At 43.9% G+C, this 19,974-nt stretch overlaps 1 protein-coding gene across 3 annotated transcripts in view; it reads left to right on the top strand.

Moving 5' to 3' along the window:
* Positions 1–19,974, top strand: part of RASGRP3 (RAS guanyl releasing protein 3) — a 288,487-nt gene that overhangs the window by 136,518 nt on the left and 131,995 nt on the right. For all 3 annotated transcript variants that reach the window (XM_040350806.1, XM_040350805.1, XM_040350807.1), the window contains 2 exons: positions 888–993; positions 9,041–9,103. In XM_040350806.1, coding sequence (XP_040206740.1) covers positions 888–993; positions 9,041–9,103 — 169 coding nt within the window. The remainder of the gene's footprint in view (positions 1–887; positions 994–9,040; positions 9,104–19,974) is intronic.

Genomic DNA, 19,974 nt, shown 5'->3' with positions numbered 1-19,974 from the left:
ATGCCATGCCATGCCAGGTCTCTATCAGGTAGCAGAAATGTATCTATAAAACAGCATGGTACAATACAATATGACACTCAATGAGAGCAGAGCACACAATGCCTGTACAATAATGGAATCATCACCTAATTCTAATTAGGGCCTACTTTTCTCACTTCATAGCCGAATACAGAAGTATGTCATGTCAAGTGAGGTCTTGTGTTTTTTGGTTTTATCTTCCTTTGTAAATAACCAAACACACAGTTAATGGTACAAAGTTGACATACAATTCCCTATAGGGGCTATAAAGTTCATCCATGTCTTTATGTACCTTGCTTTGTACACTGGTGCGCAGTCATGACGGAACAGCAAGGGGCCATCCCCAAACTGTGCCCACTAAGTTGGGAGCATGCAATTGTCCAACATGTCTGACACCTTAAAAGTTCCCTTCACTGGAACTAAGGGGCCAAGCCCCAACCCCTGAAAAACAACCCTACACCATAATCCCACCTCCACCAAATGATTTGGACCAGTGCACAAAGCAAGGTCCATAAATACATGGGTGAGCAAGTTTGGGGTGGAGGAACTTGACTGGCCTGCACAGAGTCCTGACCTCAACCCGATAGAACATCTTTGGGATGAATTAGAGCAGAGACTGCGAGGCAGGCCTTCTCGTCCAACAACAGTGCCTGACCTCACAAATGCACTTCTTGAAGAGTGGTTAAAAATTCCCATAGACACACTCTTAAACCTTGTGGACAGCCTTCCCAGGAGCATTAAAGCTATTATAGCTGCAAAGGGTGGGCCAACTCAATATTGAAACCAACGGACTAAGACACAGGTAATGCATAATGCATATACTTATTATTCATGTAACTACCTTTTTTCTTTTCTTTTTTTTTTTACAGATGAGAGGGGTAATCTGCATCACAACAATTTGTTGCCAAGAATCATTTTGTTAATGCATCGTTGGTATTTGTCTTCTACTGAACTTGCTGGAAAACTTCTCTCAATATATCCTTTTGTTAAAGTGCACACATTGCAGCAGAACACTCCTGGTTTAGAACCAGCTTCCCAAATGTTTCTGTGCTGTCAACCATAATTGCTCCCCATTGATCTTCTGATTTCTTGCTTGGACACAGTCAAGTGGCGACCCACTTATTTCTTGCACATTGAGACACAGAAATTGAGAGACTGGCAGGTTATATTGCTGCCTAAGGAAGAATTGGATGAAGAAGTGTCCTGGGAAGATAGTTGCCTCTTCTCCACTCTGCTATGAAAAGTCTAACCTTTTTGCTAGCGACCATCTTTTACTTTATTTAAAGAGGGGGTTCTCCCATAAATGTTTTTTTACCCTTAGATACCCTTAGATGGATGCTCATTTAGTCTAGGGGAATAGACTAGTTATTTTAAAATCCGAGCAGTACTTACCGTTGTAGAGGGCGATCTTCTCCGCCACTTCCGGGTATGGGTCTTCGGGACTGGGCGTTCCTTCTTGATTGACAGTCTTCCGACAGGCTTCCGAAAGACTTCCGATGGTCGCATCCATCGCGTCACGAGTAGCCGAAAGAAGCCGAACGTCGGTGCGGCTCTATACTGCGCCTGCGCACCGACGTTCGGCTACTTTCGGAAAATCGTGACGCGGTGGATGCGACCGTCGGAAGCCTTTTGGAAGCCTGTCGGAAGACTGTCAATCAAGAAGGAACGCCCAGTCCCGCAGCCCATACCCGGAAGTGGCGGAGAAGATCGCTCTCTAAAAAGGTAAGTACAGCTTTGATTTTAAAACAACTAGCCGATTCCCCTAGACTAAATGAGCATCCATCTAAGGGTAAAAATAGCAATTTACCGGTGAACCTCCGCTTTAAGATTCCTACTTCTATTGTATATGCAGCTATCTGGATCGCCTTTTCCAAGCCTGGAATGCATGTTATAGAGCTTACCTGGAATGTAACCTTTGGACACTGGACCTGAATTGTAATGCCTTCCAGACCTGCATGTACAGTACTTGTGAAAGTTTACTGTGGAGCCTTTCTGGGTTCATTGCTTAACCGCTTAAGGACCGCTGCACGATCATTTGCGTCGACAGAATGGCACAGCTGGGCAAATGGGCGTACAGGTTAATTTGCCACCATGTGGTCGTGGGCACACCGCCGACGTTGCGCTCGTGACCCGAGCTCCGTAACCATGCCCGTGGGACCCGCGGACTCATGTTACAGAGCTGAAGAACGGGGAGATGTCAGTGTAAACACAATGGGGCAGATTCAGATAGATCAGCAGATCTTTAGATCCGCTGATCTATCTTATTTACGATCCGCCAGCACAAGTTTTTGAGGCAAGTGCTGTATTCAGAAAGCACTCGCCTCGAAAGTTGCGCCGGCGGATCGTAAATCCCCCGGCGGAATTCAAATTCCACGGCTAGGGGGAGTTTACTATTTAAATCAGGCATGTCCCCCCGCCGATCGTACTGCGCATGCGCCGCCGGCTAAATTTCCCAGCGTGCATTGCTCCAAATGACGTCGCTAGGACGTCATTGGTTTAGACGGGAACGTAAATTACGTCCATCCGTATTCGCGACCGACTTACGCAAACAACGTAAAAAATTCAAAACTCGGCGCGGGAACGACGGCCATACTTAACATAAAGCGATGGGCGGGCGTTCGTTTCTGAATCGGCGGATCTCCTCATTTGCATATTCGTCGCGTATACAAACGGAAGCGCCACCTAGCGGCCAGCGGGAGATTGCAGCCCTAAATCCGACGGTGTAAGTCACTTACACCTGTCGGATCTTAGGGAGATCTATGCGGAACCTGATTCTATGAATCAGGTTCATAGATCCGACCGTCGGATCTCAGCGATACAACGGCGTATCAGGAGATACGCTGTCGTATCTCTATCTGAATCTGCCCCAACATCTCCCCGTTCTTCCTAGTGACATGTCATTGACCGAATGCTCCTTCTCATCGGGAGCAGCGATCAGTGACGTGTCACTCGTAGCCACGCTCCCTAACAGTTAGAATCGTTCCCTAGGACACACTTAACCCCTTCAGCGCCCCCTACAGGTTAACCCCACTATGCCAGTATCATTTTTACAGTAATCAATGCATTTTTATAGCACTGATCACTGTAAAAATGACAATGGTCCCAAAATGGTGTCAAAAGTGTCCCATGTGTCCGCCATAATGTTGCAGTCACGATAAAAATCGATGATCGCCGCCATTACTAGTAAAAAAAAAAAATTATTACTAAAAACGCCATAAAACTTTCCCCTATTTTGTAGACGCTATAACTTTTGCGCAAACTAATCAATAAGCGCTTATTGAGATTTTTTTTACCAAAAATATGTAGAAGAATACGTATTGGCCTAAACTGAGGAAAAAATGTTTTTTTTTATATATTTTTGGGGCATATTTATTATAGCAAAAAGTAAAAAATATAGATTTTTTTTCGAAATTGTCGCTCTATTTTTGTTTATAGCGCAAAAAATAAAAAAACGCAAAGGTGATCAAATACCACCAAAATAAAGCTCCATTTGTGGGAAAAAAAGGACGTCAATTTTGTTTGGGAGCCACGTTGAAATTGTCAGTTAAAGAGACGCAGTGCCGAATCGCAAAAAGTGGCCTGGTCTTTGGCCAGCCAAATGATTCGGGGCTTAACCACTTGCCGACCGCTGGCCATTATATAATGTGCTTGGCTTTTTGGTAGTATATCTGACAGATGCCTGCAGCTACAGGCATCATTCAGATATTGTAATTTTCAGCCGGCGATTCACTACACCATACGAATGATCATAGTGGCTGTTCCGTCACTTGATCGTTCTTACGGGCGGTGAGAGGGGACGTTCCCCCTCCCACTGCCCTCCAGTGCTTCTGCCGACTCACTTTTGCGATCGGTGAGTCGTGACAGGAACCGCCGGCCCCGGATGTTGATCATAGAGATTTCTGGCGGACCAGATGGTCATCGGAGTCTCTATGATCGCCGGAGGCCGGGCGCAATGTTATGATGTCACGCCCAGCTTCTGCATTCAAAAAAATGGTGCCGCTTCGGCTGTGAATCGGTGATATTTTTTTTTTTTTGCTTTTTTAGGCTTCCCAAGCCTAGAGGTGAGATGTGGGGTCTTATTGACCCCATATCTCACTGTAAAGAGGTCCTGGCATGTCATATTCCTATTACAAGGGACGTTCCCTTGTAATAGGAATAAAAGTGATCAAAAAAAAAAATTTAAGTGTCAAAATATATTTTTTTAAGTAAAATTAACAATAACATTTTTTTTTTGTTAAGGTGCCCCTGTCCCTGTGTGCTCGCACGCAGAAGCAAACGCTATGAAATGGTGTTCAAACCACACGTCAGGTGTTGCCACGAACGTTAGAGTGAGAGCAATAATTCTAGCCCTAGACCTCCTCTGTAATTTAAAACATGTAACCAGTATAAAAATTTAAAGCGTCGCCTATGGGGATTTTTAAGTACCGAAGTTTGGCGTCATTCCACAAGCGTGTGCAATTTTGAAGCATGACATGTTAGGTATCTGTTTACTCTGCGTAACTTCATCATTCACATTCAAGAATTTGACCTTCCTTCTCCTGCTGCTCTCTCCTATCGTGGCCTCCTGTGGACTCACTCTTTTCCAGGCTTAGTGGACGGAAAGGAGGTGGTGTTGGAATCCTCCTATCCCCTCAAAGCACTTTTCAGGTTCTTCATCCACCCCCCTCTCTGTCCCTCTCCTCATTTGAAGCTCACTCTATTCATTTATTTTCTCCAGTTTAATTGAGAATTGCTGTGATCTGTCGGTCTCCTGGACCAGTATCAAGCTTCCTTGATGACTTCTCTGCCTGGCTACCCTACTTTCCCTCTTCTGAAAATCCAGCAATCATTCTTGGTGACTTCAACATCCCTGTTAATCGTAACACTCCCGATACTTCTAAACTGCTAAGCCTAACCTCCTCTTTTGACCTAAAACAATGGACACATGATTCTACTCACTCTGTTGACAACTGCCTTGACCTCATATTCTCCTACCTATGCACTCCGCACAACCTCTCCAATATTCCTTTTCCTCTCTCTGATCACCACCTTATTAGTTTCACTCTCTCCTTGTCTGCCTCCTCCTTGCCTTCCAACTACAAAACTATTACCCGTCACCATCTTAATCTTTCTCTTCTTTTTTCTGCTACAGATTGTCTCCACGGCAAAATGTCATCCTTGTCCCATCAACTCTTTTCTACCTTTACCACTCTACTTTGTCTTCCATTACCTCCACCAACTAACTAAGGCCCCGTACACACGGTCGGTTTGGTCCGATGAGAATGAACCGAAGTTCATTTTCATCGGACCAAACCGACTGTGTGTATAGGCTATCGGTCTGGTTTCCTTCGGTCCAAAATTTCTAAACATGCTTCAAAACCAAACCGATGGACCGCTGCCCCATCGGACCAAACCGATGGTTAGTACAGAAAAGCATCGGTTCAAAACCCGCGCATGCTCAGAATCAAGTCGACGCATGCTTGGAAGCATTGAACTTCGTTTTATTCAGCACGTCGTGTGTTTGACGTCACCGCGTTCTGACCCGATCGGATTTTGGACTGATGGTATGTACACATATTAAGCCGTACGGCCACTTCAGAGGTGAACCGGTGAAAACGGTCCGACGGGCCAGTCTCATCGGTTTGGTCCGAACGTGTGTACGGGGCCTAATTCACTGCCCAGGAGATTGCTAATTACTTCAAAAATAAGATTGAGACAATTTGTCTCAAGATCTCCGCTCTACAGATATCTCCCCCACTTTTCACTCCTTGTCCTCCCGCACTATCAATACTTCCCTCTTTTAACCCAGCTACTATAGCGGAAGTCGCTAAACTTTTTTCTAACACCCACCTAACCTCCTGACCCCTGGACCCTGTTCCTTCTCAAATACTACGATCACCATCTGACTCTGTCCTGCAATCTTTAACTCATATTTTCAACCTCTCACTCTCTACTGGCATCTTCCCCAACCCTATAAAACATGCGCTAGTCACTCCCATACCAAAAAAGGCCTCACGCTTACTCTTGGACCTTTCCGCTGCCTTTGATACAGTTGACCACCCCCTCCTCCTCAAAAAACGAAATTTGCTTGGTCTCCATGGCTGCACTCTCCGTTGGTTCGAATCTCACCTATCTCAACGCACCTTCAGTGTTACTTACAACTCCACTTCCTCCTCTCCAACTCCTCTTACCGCTGGGGTCCCCCAAGGTTCTGTCCTTGGACCTCTGCTATTCTAGATCTACACATCCTCCCTGGGTCAGCTGATAGCCTCCCAGGGCTTCCACTAACATTTATATGCTGACGACAACCAAATCTATCTCTCTGCCCCTCAGCTCACCCCATCAATCTCCTCATGCATCACTGATTTACTAACAGACATATACGCCTGGATGTCAAACCACTTCCTCAAACTGAATCTTTCTAAAACTGAGCTCTTAATATTTCCTCCCCCACCCCTTCCCCTGACTTCTCTATCAAGATCAATGGCACATCTATCAGTTCGTCCCCACATGCCAGGGTACTAGGGGTAACCTTGGACTCTGAACTGTCCTTTCAGGCCCACATCCAATCCCTGTCCAAATCACGCCATCTTAGCCTCTGCAACATTTCCAGAAAATGGCCCTTTTTAACTAATGACACCACCAAGCTTCTAATTCACTCCCTGGTCATCTCTCACTTCGACTACTGCAACTCCCTCCTTATTGGATTACCTTTACATAGACTATGCCCCCTTCAGTCCATCATGAATGCGGCTGCAAGACTCATCCACCTTACCAACCATTCAGTGTCCTCCACCCCTCTCTGCCAATCCTTCCACTGGCTCCCTCTCACCCAACAAATACAATTTAAAGTACTAACAATAATTTACAAAGCCATCCACAACTCGGCCCCCAGCTACATCACTAACCTAGTTCCAAAATACCAACCAAGCTGTTCTCTTCGGTCCTCCCAAGACCTCCTGCTCTCTAGCTCCCTTGTCACCTCCTCCCATGCTTGCCTCCTGGATTTCTCCAGAGCTCCTCCCATCCTTTGGAACTCCCTACCCCAATCTGTTCAACTGTCCCCTAATCTATCCATATTTAGACGATCCCTGAAAACTCTTCTCTTTAAAGAAGCCTATCCTGCTTCTAACTAACACTGTTTTACTTCCTCCATCAGCTCATCCCCCACAGCTATTACCTTTTGTATGAATTGACCCTCCCTTTTTAGATTGTAAGCTCTAATGAGCAGGGCCCTCTGATTCCTCTTGTACCAATTTGTAATGTAACTGTAATGTCTGCCTTTATTTTGTTAAGCTCTGCGCAAACTGTTGGCGCTATATAAAACCTGTATAATAATATAATAATAATACCAGTCTAAAGCATCGCCTACCTATAGACTGAAGAAAGGCTGATGACAAGTAGGGGCAGTATGTAGAGACAACCACAGACAGGTGGAAGTGATTTCCGAGCTTAGTGCGCAAGAGATGGGGCGGGTTGAGGGTGGGACCCCCACCTTGTGGAAACATCAGAAGCAAGCTCATTTGGTGGTCCATGAGGAAATACAATTATTGAGAAGGTTAAGGTATAATATTAGAGGATTTTATGTTGCATAATTCATGCTATCACAAGGTAAATCATATGTCTAATAAGGTATCAATGAGCCTAACATAGTGGAGTCCCATATTCTCTTTTGCATGTGTTGAATTTGATTATGTAAAGAATACAATACAGGTTGTTCATTTTATTACAATAGAAAATAAAAGATTTCTTGAATCCACACTCCCTATGAAAATAATTTAAATAGTTAATTGAAGTACCAGCCGATTCGCCAGGACTAGATTGGATACCTGCCAAATAAAGCAAAAAAGCAATATAAAAAAAAGGTTGAAGGGGACAAGGCAAAAAATGTTGGGTCAACAACGGCTTAAGGTACAAAAATATGAAAAAGGCTTTATTAGGGGTGGGGGTATCATATACATTAAATATCAAGCATATGTGAGGAGAACAATGTATCCAATATAACACAGTATTTCTCACAATACCTAACTGTTTAATTAAAAAATATGCTGCAGCAAATATAAATTAAAAGTGCAGAGCGCTCTGACAGGCATCAAAAATTTGCACACTCCATTTGTCCAGAAAAGGAAAAAGAAGGCACCGCAAAAAAGAGTTGTTGTTGATTTTATAGTTGCTCTAAGATTTTCACTGCTAACCGCCGCTGGTTGATAAGTTACAGTGTTAGGATATAAGAGAAAGCAAAGAGATATATCATGCTTTTCTAGGGTATAACATCATAATGCTGAAAGTTTCTGACTTTATTATTGTATACTTATATGCTAATTGAAGGGAGTGGTCTCGTAAGAATGTATCAAGGGCTATGAAGAGAGTATGTATAGAGTCTGTTAGTATTGGTGAGTTGGCACTGGTGAACAGGCACTGCCTTCAAACATGTTAGCCAGAATGCTAGAGATTGGTCAGCGAATGAAGCACTAATTGATACACTTTTAAAGTTTATACTGTAAATCAGGATGTTTTAAGATTCTATTGGAACTCTGCATCTGCTTTTTTTTTTTACAACCGTTTAAGCTCAAGGCCCCTTTCAGACGTCTGCTCCGCCTGTCCGTTTTTACAAGTCCATTAACGGACTTGTAATACATCCCTATGGGATCGCGTCCGTTAGCGGATGGAGCATCCGCTAGCGTCCGCCGGGATCCGGTTTTCGGACGGAAGAAAACCCTATTTTTTTTCCGTCCGGCGGAACGGAACTGATGCAGACGGACAGACGGTCCGTCTGCATCCGGTTCCCCATAGGGCAGAGCGGAGCTGAGACAGGGCGGTCCCTGCACTGTGTGCGGGGACCGCCCTACCTGCCGACAGCTCAGCGGGGATCCCCGCTGAGCCGACGGAGACACACGGAGCGGACCCAGAAACGGTCCGCTCCGTGTGAAAGAGCCCTAATTCCTTCTACATTTTTCTATATTTGAATTAACCAAATAGATTGACTTTATTTCCAGCACTTTTCCTTTATGCTATTTTCTTAATATTTTCTTTAATCTTTTACATATCAAAATGCTACTGGTGAAAACTGTGATATATTGCAACTGAAGACATGTCACTTTATGAGGTAAGATTATATAAAAGGAAATTTGAATATGGTTTCAGAAATGTAGAATCAAAGAAAATTGCACCACTGCAACTCTCCAAGCACTCACCTCATACAGTGGAATGAGGTGCTGGCTTGGAGTTCTTCATTTTGTCACACATGGCTCGGTATAATCCAAGAGAAAAACTGCACACCACAATGTCTTCACAGACAAAACTTCATTTAACAAAGTTCAGCTCATAATCCTCCAAGACCATCCAACTGACATGTTTCACCATATGGGCTCAATCCTCCATGATTAAGCCTACTGGGTAAAACATGTCGGAGCAGGGATCCTGTGGGAGGGACCATGTTCTGCAGCTTGCCGGCTGTGAAGTTTTGTCATCAGTGTGTGGCTTTTCTTTTAGATTACACTGAGCTATTGTTTCAGAAATGTAAAACTTTAATGATCAGTTTCTTAAAATTAGCTTTCTTGTTTTTAGGTCAATAGGCTACAAGCATTTCAATAGAGAAAATGTAAAAACAATACTTTTTTTCTGATTATGTAAGGACTTTTCCTTTATCCACAGTAAAATGTATAAGGCCCCATACACACGAGAGGATTTATCCGCAGATACGGTCCAGCGGACCGTATCCGCGGATAAATCCTCTCGAGGATTTCAGAAGATTTCTATGCGATGGCGTGTACACACCATCGCATTGAAATCCGCGCTGAAATCCTCTGCCGATGACGTGTCGCGCCGTCGCCGCTATTATGACGCGGCGACGGGCGCGACGCCGTCATATAAGGAATTCCACGCATGCGTCAAATCATTACGACGCGTGCGGGGAATCCCTTTGGGCGGATGGATCCGGTAAGTCTGTACAGACGAGCGGATCCATCCGTTGGAATGGATTCCAGCAGATGGATTTGTTGAGCATGTCAGCAAATAGCCATCTGCTGGAAATCCATCCCAGGGGAGATTTATCTGCGGATAAATATCCGACGGAGTGTACACACCATAGGATCTATCCGCAGAAACCCATTTGATGGGATTTATCTGCGGATAGATTCTATGGTGTGTATGGGGCCTCAGTTGTGATTTTGAAAGTTTTAGGATGTTGTTAACCTCCCTGGCGGTATGATTCTGTCTGGAATTACGTACCAAAAGCGGTACAATTATTTTGCAAGGAAATTTGGAGTTTTATACTGTAGGTCTGTAATTTTTTAGAAATAACTCACTTAAATCTGACCAAGCAAGAGTCTTGTAGGCATCCCAGGTATGATTTTTTTTTTAAAACAAAATTATAAATTATAATATAATAAATAATTATAAATAATTATAACAAATAATAATATAATTATAATAAAAATTATTCAATAATGTAATCAACTCAAAATCACTGAAATTTGCTCAGTTGCAGAATTGTCGCTGTCATTATTTTTTTTTTTATGACGAATTTCCCCTCAAATCGCTATCGCACATTTCTGCAAGTGATTATAATTTATTATCGCTGTTTTCTAGCTGATCTAAAACCATTTTTGACATAAAGGGACACTTTTGGACAATCTACAGTTTTTAGGCAGAAATTACATTTTTTATTTTATAAAAGTACATGCAGGGCACTGGGCAGACCACTAGGGACAAGGGGGTGTGTATTTTTTACATACAGTACTGTAATCTATAAGATTACAGTATACTGTATGTAAAGTGTTTGTTTACTTTTTTTAATTTGGCGCCGATCTCCGCTCCCGTGCGTCGTAACGTCGCAGGGAACGGAGATCGGCGGCACACGGGGAGACTGTGAATCGAGCGAGGAGGTCCCGCTCCCTCACACAGCGGGGTGGCATCGCTGGATCCAGGGACAAGGTAAGTAACTTACCTGTGGATCCAGCGAAAGGTAAGCCGCGCCGCTGCACACTCTGCACGTCCAGCCCGAGCGTGACTCGAGGTTATCGATCCTAACATGGAAAACCAACCCCGAGTCACGCTCGGGTTTACCGCTAAGAGGGTTAAACTGCATATATTAGCAAACTCTGGATGTCTTTGTTTGTATGACTTCTGTATAATTTGAGATAATGTGTAATACACATACTGATACAGAAGGTTATAAGTGTGAACAATCACACTGCATGCAGGTCCAATCAAAAGTACATATGCTACATATACTGTACAAACTGTATAGCTGGAGACAAAATGCATAAAAAAAATCTAATGCGAATACATAAATATATTTGTAGGAAGTAGAATGCACTTGGCTACTTAATTCCTTAAGACTGGGTTCACACTTGTACGATATGGAAGTCAGCCAACTTCCGCTCCGACTTTGCCCTACAACCTCATGTCCAACTCTCATGAACTGGATCCGACTTTGATCCGACAATACCAGGTCTTTTAAGTCTGGTATGAAACTTGATGGTGGACCACATTACCTAAATAAAAAAAAAACAGCGTGGGGCACCCCCCAAAATCCATACCAAACCCATAGCCGAGCATGCAGCCCAGCAGGTCAGGATAGGAGGGGGAAGAGCGATTTCCCCCCCCCTCCAGGCCACATGCCCTCATTATGGGGGTTGGGTACTTTGTGGCAGGGGGGACTCTGCATCCCCCCACCTCAAAGCACCCTGTTGATTGTTGTAATATTAATATATATGTGTAGGTATGTATGGCACAATATATTGTATTACATTACCATATTGACCAGGAATTCAGTTGAACTGTCCAAGCCAGCTGAATTCTAACATATCAAAGGTACAGAAGACCCTTAGATGTGTTAATCTTATGCAAGACTACCTAGGTGTTAACCTCAAAGGGTACATTGTTTACATACATAAGGAAGTATTTATTAATGGTAATTAGACTTGAGGGGGTATTCATTCATGGGAAACATTTGGTTGGGGTCATTATCTGTCACTCTGAAAGACAGGATGTAGATCAAAGACGGCCAATCAAATTGCTCAGCTATTCAGTGGGTAGGGAATATAATTCTGGAGGTCAATCTTGTTACTCAGAATATTCTCTGTATATTCTCTGAATATGAAGGCACAGGTCTAGGAAAAGATGGGATTCTGAATTTTCCTGGTCGTCCTACGGCGGCACACAACGGGTTAAGCTCCCTTCTAACCCCTAAGGAAGAAAGAACTTAAACAAGCAGTGAGACAAGTTAAATTGATTAATTAAGCGCAGTGAATCCACCTGCCTTGAGCCTATAAACCGCCCCCAAGAACACACACAGACGTATTTTTTTCTTTCTTCTTACCTGAAAGTACAGATGAAGAAGGCGTGAGGCAAGTGCTCACACCCGGTGCTTCTGGGTTCCTGAGCTAAGGGGCGGCCGTATACCGGGTGCTATCCTCGGTCCCTCAGCCTGCACCCCAACATCCCCCGGCCCGGCAAGAACGTGATCCGGAAAGGCCGCCATGTAATCCCCCGTCCTACGACGGTTAGATGGATGCCGGGGGTGTTTGTGCTCCATTGGCCGGAAGTCGCCGCAAGGAGCCGCGCAGATGGATGACGCACTTCCGGGACTCCGGAATTCGCATCTACGACCGGAGGGACGGTGAGCGCCGGTAACGGCTCCAATTCATTATGTCTTTACTGCAAAATGTATGATGGGCTGATCGCATTACATTGCTGTATATACGGCCGGGTCTGAACTCTGGGGGAATCTCAGGGCGGCCGCGTCACTTCCGGTCCAGGGCTACAGGTTATTTCTGACCGGCAGGGGTCTGCTATGGCTGCACTCAGCCTAGGCAGCAGATTCCTTGGCTGGTCAGAGGTGAGAGCATGTTCCCTATGTTATGTTTATATACATATATTTATAGTGCTGTTACTCAGGTGGGGGTTTTTCTCTTTCTCCCAGATGGCTCCCTCTGGAAAAGCCAGGAGAAAATCCAAGCACAATGTATGCAATAAATGTGAACAGCCCCTACCGGAAACATATTCAAATGACACCTGTGCATCCTGTTTGAATCCACCTGATAATGCCAGTTCATTCCTGTCATGGTTTAAAGGGGAAATGTCTAGCACATTTAAAGAAATTAAAGACTCTCTGGTATCCAAAAAGAGGAAGCGTAGTACCAGAGATATATCCCCAGCCGCATCTAGCTCCTCATCTGGGGAATGTAGTGCCTCCTCATCCGGTCAGGAAGTAGTGTTTGAGGATCTGGATGACGATTTATACTTATTGCCTAAGGATAAAATTCCTAAATTGCTGTCGGCGGTAAAGGACACTATAGAATCTTCCAAAGATGTATCCGCTAGACCGAAAAAGGATCAATTGTATTATTTTCCTCAGATCCCAGATATGAGATTTCCTTTCCACCCCATTCTAAGTGACTGGTTTAAAAAGGACTGGACCAACCCTGACAAGAAATCCGATGCGGGGACCCGCTTTAAATCTTCTTATAGGTTGGATTCTAAAGTATCATCCGAGTGGAAAAAATCCACCTAAGCTTGATCTGGCGGCTGCTCGGATGGTCAAGAAATCTCTGTTTCCCTCAGATGAATCCTCCAAACTGTCTGACCCCTTGGAACGAAAGGCAGATGGCTTAGCCAAAAAAAGTTATCTAGCTGCAGCCTCCACCGCCAAAATTGCGGCTTCTTCAGTTCCGGTAGCAAGAGCACTAAGGGTCTGGCTGAGTCAATTGTCTCTGGATATAGAAGACGGGGTCCCTAGGGACTCTTTGTTGAAGGGAGTTGACATGATGAAGTCTGCCGCAGAATTTTTATGTGACGCTCCTGTGGACGTTCTAAAATTTTCGTCCAGATCCCTCGCCTTATCCAATGCGACCAGGAGGGCGCTTTGGATAAAGCAGTGGATGGGTGACTTATCTTCAAAGTTCAGTTTTGTTAACATGCCTTTTCACCCTTCATCCATGTTTGGCCCTCATCTGAAGGATATTCTCAAGTCTTACAATGAAGAAAAAGACGCTACCTTTCCCTTGGAGAAGAAGAGGTCTAGTAAGCCGTTCTATGGAAGATCCAGATACTCCCCAAAAAGGAACTATTCCTTTCGTGGCAGAAGGCCATATTATAGGAAAAGGCAAGATCCAGCGGCAGCCAAGAAGCAGCACTTCAACAAACCCAAAGAAGCCTGACGCCATCAGCGCCTCTCCTCCAGTGGGAGGCAGGCTGAGGTTTTTTTCTCAGGTCTGGCAAAAGACGTCATCAGACTCCTGGGTGACGGACATTGTCACAAGAGGGTACTCTCTGGAGCTGAATTCTTTTCCTCCACAGAAATTCATGCTCAACAAACCCTCCAACCCAGTAGTTCTAGAGTTGGTGGAAGAGTTCATAAAAAAGCACGCTCTAGAAAAAGTTCCAGATCAGGAGAGGTTCCAAGGTCTCTACCCCCCGATATTTCCAGTGCCCAAGGCCTCAGGAGGATGGAGGCTAGTAATAGACCTCTCTTACCTAAATCAATTCTTTGCAAAGTGCAAATTCAGAATGGAGTCAATTCGGTCTGCCATTGCAAACATAGAAGAGGGAGACTTCCTGGCGTCAGTCGATCTTCAGGACGCATACTTGCACATCCCTATTCTAAAATCACACAGGAAATATCTACGGATCGCTCTTCTCTTCAATCACCAGATTCTCCATTTTCAATTCACTTGCCTACCATTCGGCATTACCTCGGCACCTCGAGTCTTTACAAAAGTGGTAGTGATCCTGACTGCAGCTCTGCGCCTACAGGGGATATGTGTAACACCCTACCTAGACGACTGGCTAGTCAGAGCCCCCTCAGAAGTTTTGTTAAGGCATCATCTTCACAAAACCCTTCAAATACTGGACTCTCACGGTTTTATTGTGAACATAAAGAAGTCTTCTCTGATCCCTACTCCAATCATTCCCTACCTTGGGTTCACAATAGACACCCTTCAGATGAGGTTGTTCCTTTCACATCAGATGGCTTCCAATATTCAACAGACAGTGCAGGATCTTCTACAAACCAATCACTGCTCAGTAAGGAAGGCGATGAGGGTCCTAGGTATGATGACATCATCCCTGGAAGCTGTTCCATGGGCCGGGGCCCATTTCAGGATACTTCAGGACTGCATTTTGTCCCAGTGGAACAGGAGCCAAGACTCTTTGGAGAAGCCTATCAATATTTCTCCTGTAGTGAAGAAGGATCTCCTTTGGTGGATGCATCCTCAACGCTTCCTGTGGGGCAGATCCCTCAGGACTCCGATTCAGACGGTCCTCACCTTGGATGCCTCAGGCTTAGCCTGGGGTGCTCATGTGGGGGACCTTTGGGTACAAGCAGCCTGGTCTCGGAAGGAGCTTCTAATGTCGTCCAACTTGAAAGAGCTTACGGCAATCAGGAAGGCGCTCATCCATTTCAGGTCCGAAGTCCGAAGGCGGTTCAAGTTCAGTCAGACAACTTAGCCACAGTTTTTTACCTGAACAAACAGGGGGGAACACGAAGCCCCTCAATGCAGAGGGAGTGTGCCCGCATCATGCTCTGGGCAGAGGAGAATCTTTTTTCCCTGACGGCCGTTCACATCAGAGGTGTGGACAATGTGAGAGCGGATTGGCTCAGCAGGAATTCGGTCCTGCCGGGAGAGTGGGAACTGAACCCTTTGGTTTTCAGGAAGATCACCTCCATGTGGGGGTTGCCCGAATTGGATGCAATGGCGAACTTCCAGAACAAGAAACTTCCACAGTTCTGCTCTCTATCCAGTGTGGGGAACCCACTGGCGATAGACGCCCTGTCGATAAGCTGGAGGAGGCTTTTCATCTATATCTTTCCTCCGATTCCAGTGATCCCGAAAGTACTGCAGAAAATTCGGGACGAGAAGGTGAGAGCAGTAGCAATCCTACCATTTTGGCCCAGGAGGGCATGGTTTCCGCTAGCCTTGAATATGGCAAAGAGTCAGGTCTGGAAACTACCCATCCAGAAAAACCTTCTTCTCCAATCGGGGATGCTCCATCCAAACCTCGAGAAACTCCAGCTTGCGGCATGGAATTTGAACACAGAACCTTGACGGCTCAAGGCCTATCTCAGGAGGTTATAGCTACCCTTTTGGCCTCTAGGAAGCCTGCTACCCTGAAAGTCTACAGTAGAGTGTGGTCCCTATACTCGGCCTGGTGCGCCAGGAGCTCATCTTCTCCTGAACAGGTAGCATCTCTGTTGCAATTTTTACAAGAGGGCTTCCAAAAGGGGCTGAAACCGAACACTCTGAGGGTCCAGCTGACCGCCATTAATTCCTACCTAAACGGAACATTTTCGAAAACACCTCTCGTCAGCAGGTTTTTCAGAGCCATTAAGAAGATACGACCATCCTTCCATAAGCCGCTACCAGCCTGGAGCTTGCCTTTAGTGCTGAAGAGGCTAACGTCACCTCCCTTCGAGCCTCTGGAGAGTTCATCCTTAAGGTTCCTCACTTTCAAATGTATCTTTCTGGTAGCAATTACATCCGCCAGAAGAATAAGTGAGCTTCAGGCCCTGTCATCCAAAGAACCCTATCTCAGGTTGCTTCCGGATGCGGTTGTCCTAAGAACTATGCCGGGTTTCCTTCCCAAGGTCTCCACCTCCTTGAATATTAATCAAGAAATTGTCTTGCCTGTATTTAAGGATGGTTCTGAAGATGATCTGCACCTCTTGGATGTAAAAAGAACCATCTCTGCTTACCTACAGAGAACCTCGGAATTCAGACAGTCTGAGGCACTGTTCCTACAGTTCCAAGGGCCAAACAAGGGGAAAAAAGCAAGTAAATCTTCACTGGCAAGATGGATTAGGGACACCATCAAGCACTGTTACCTTTTTAGAAGGCAAAGATTCCCCTCTTCTCTTGAGAGCTCACTCTACAAGATCTACAGCTGCGTCCTGGGCTGAGAAGTATCACATTCCAATGGACCAGATCTGTAAGGCGGCGACGTGGGCTTCACCGAACACCTTCATAAAGCACTACAGAATCGATGTAGTATCGTCCGAGGGATCGGCCTTTGGCTCGAGAGTGCTTCAGGGTGCCTTAAACCATTGATATCCCTCCCTTTCTTTTTGCACTGCTTTGCAAATCCCATTGTGTGCCGCCGTAGGACGACCAGGAATAGGAAAATTTATTCTTACCTGAAATTTTCTTTTCCTGTAGTCCGTAGGCGGCACAGGTTTTCCCTCCCATTAAAATGACTCTATTGCTGCATAAGATACGTCTGTGTGTGTTCTTGGGGGCGGTTTATAGGCTCAAGGCAGGTGGATTCACTGCGCTTAATTAATCAATTTAACTTGTCTCACTGCTTGTTTAAGTTCTTTCTTCCTTAGGGGTTAGAAGGGAGCTTAACCCGTTGTGTGCCGCCTTCGGACTACAGGAAAAGAAAATTTCAGGTAAGAATAAATTTTCCTAATATACTCTGTTCGATTTATACCGTCTGTGGACTTTGGACTTTGTTCTGTATTGGAAGTCAAATAAATGCACTCTCTGGAGAGCCTGGTGTGTTGCTGTGGAACATAATTTATAGTCATCATACTAATAACTAAATATCAATTATCTACTGGACACTATACATTATATCACTACATTGATGGGGACAAGGGCCTCTTCCCAGCAACCCTAGGCTGTGGTTGTCAGGCTCTGCGGGTAGGGGCTTATCGGAATCTGGAAACCCCCTTTAACCCTATATGAATGAGTTTGCGGGTATGTGTACCCCTACCCATTAATGTTCTGATTTATAAAAAGGCTGCTGATCATTTGCTGGATGTCATCCATCCACTGTGTTCTATTTTTCCTTTTCTTTACCTTGTTCTCTCCCACAATCTTGCATATGGCTTCTCCAGCTGAGTTTCCTGCAATATGGTCAATAAATTGGCATTTTCTTTTTAATATTTCTTCCAGCAGATGTGGTTTTGTATCATTGACTAATTGGTGGCCTGATGCAAACTGGATGTTTTGCTAAGAAACGCGTGTAAGACTGTTAGGCGCATTTTGGCATGTCAAGCACTTGTGAATTAATTTCATTGGTCAGAATAATCATTTATTCTGCCCATTGGAAAGAATTGACGCTCAAGTGCAAAACGCGCCCAATGTTAACATGCGTTTAGGCGTGTTTACGCGTGTCAAGTGATCTTTCTGCCAAAATGCTGCTACTCTTGGATGCATTGGCTGTGGGGTTTTTTCCGACTCTAAACTTCTCTAAACACCTATGTGTGCATTGGACACATTGGCTAACATGGACGGGTGTTTGGATGTTTTTTCTGCTGCTCGTAGGGGTGTCTGGCGGGTTTTTTCTGCCTCCAGTGTGCATGAGTCCTTAAAGACAAAGTGAGAGAAAATGTTTCTGCGCCATACCTGAGAACAGATCAGAACTGCATTTGAAGCAATGATTTCTTTCTGTTTAGAAACAGAAAGGAATGACAATGAGGTCAAAACCTCTTATATGTTTCAACTTTGGTTGGTCTTGGCAATTAAAGCTCTGTCAACATTGTTCTTCAGGTTTTCTTTAGTATGTATTTAAAGATAATATACTATACTTACTTGCATTATTCTTTCATTTTTAAGCAATTGTGTTATTTCTTTGTGTGGGTTGTTAGTTTCCAACTATACTTTTTGTGATTTAAGTGTTTATTTGGATGGAAAATTTTGGAGACTTCCTTGCCCATTTTGCTATTTCAGTAAGCAGTTGTGATCTCAGATTCTGCACTCAAAACCGTAGCGTCTACATGCCTTATTTTATGTATAATCCTAGATTCATACACCGGAATTCCAACACATTCATAAATATATTAAAAGGCTTTGTCTGTATGGGTATTGAGCAGCTGTGGATTTACAACACATCCTTGGCACATGCCTCTTTTTACTGTAATCATATGTTTGCATTTGATATCCAGCTTCATAAACCCTTGCTGTTTGTTATAGATAGCGGGTCTATTAAACTGCCATTTTTTTACCAACATCATTTCTAAGAGTGTTTCTATGAGGAAGTCTTGGTCGACTCAATCAAATGCTTTGACCAAGTCAATTAGGCATATATATGTTTCACGTTGCTCCCTAAACTAACTGCTAGCAACATTTTTAGCTGGTGTGATGCTCATGATGGCACCGACTTTTGGCCGAAAGTCATATTGCAATGGATCAATTTTTTATTGTTTTGAATGTAATTGGGTATAGAACACTTTTGATGAAACCTTCATTAAATGTGATATTAGGGGTATTGTCAGATGCTTTTCACATTTGTTTTATTTTACTTTGTGATTGTAATAATATAGAAATTTTCAAACATTTTCCTCAGTAAATTATTGTTTTACTTTATTACCTGCTCTTTTCGCATATTTAGTTGATATTTCATCTTTACCTGCTACCCTTTATTGCCTTGGCTTTGTATTGCTTGCATCATTTCTTAATTTATTATTTGTACAACCCTTAGGTTCTGGGACATCCTTCCTGGGTCTTTGATTTCTACAGTATATAATTCTGACATGTATTCTCTCCATCTGCTGTGGTTAATACCCTTTCTTCTTTACTTTCAATTTCAAATCTTAAATGTTGGTTTTGATGCTTGTTTCATGTACATTTTCCTGGTTTTACTTCTCTTTTCTAATTTGTGTATTTCATCACATACATGATTCATTTCTGTCTGTCTTGCTTGTTGGCACATTCTTTTGATTGTTTTTGTAATTTCTCTTTTCTAACTGTTATCTGTTACTTTTTTCTACTCACTTTTAAGAGCATGGATTTCCTTGGTGATCCAGTTTTTTTCTTTACTTTGGTTAGGATTTAGAATGGCAGTATCTGCTTTGCATCTGAGTTTTACAACAATTTCTTGCAATGCTCTGAACTCAGTGGGTTCCTGTTGATTCACTGTTTCTTTAAAGCTTTTACTATTCTTCTCATATTTTTTTAGCCACTCCCTGTGGTCTCATTGAGTCATTCAGGGTTTCTTTGTTCTGTTCATCCTTTAGTCTTGATATTACTG

Source organism: Rana temporaria, chromosome 4 (assembly GCF_905171775.1).
Source record: "Rana temporaria chromosome 4, aRanTem1.1, whole genome shotgun sequence".
Taxonomy (NCBI): Eukaryota; Metazoa; Chordata; class Amphibia; order Anura; family Ranidae; genus Rana; species Rana temporaria.
Note: the sequence above shows the minus strand (reverse complement) of the source record. Positions and strands in the feature narration are given on the sequence as shown.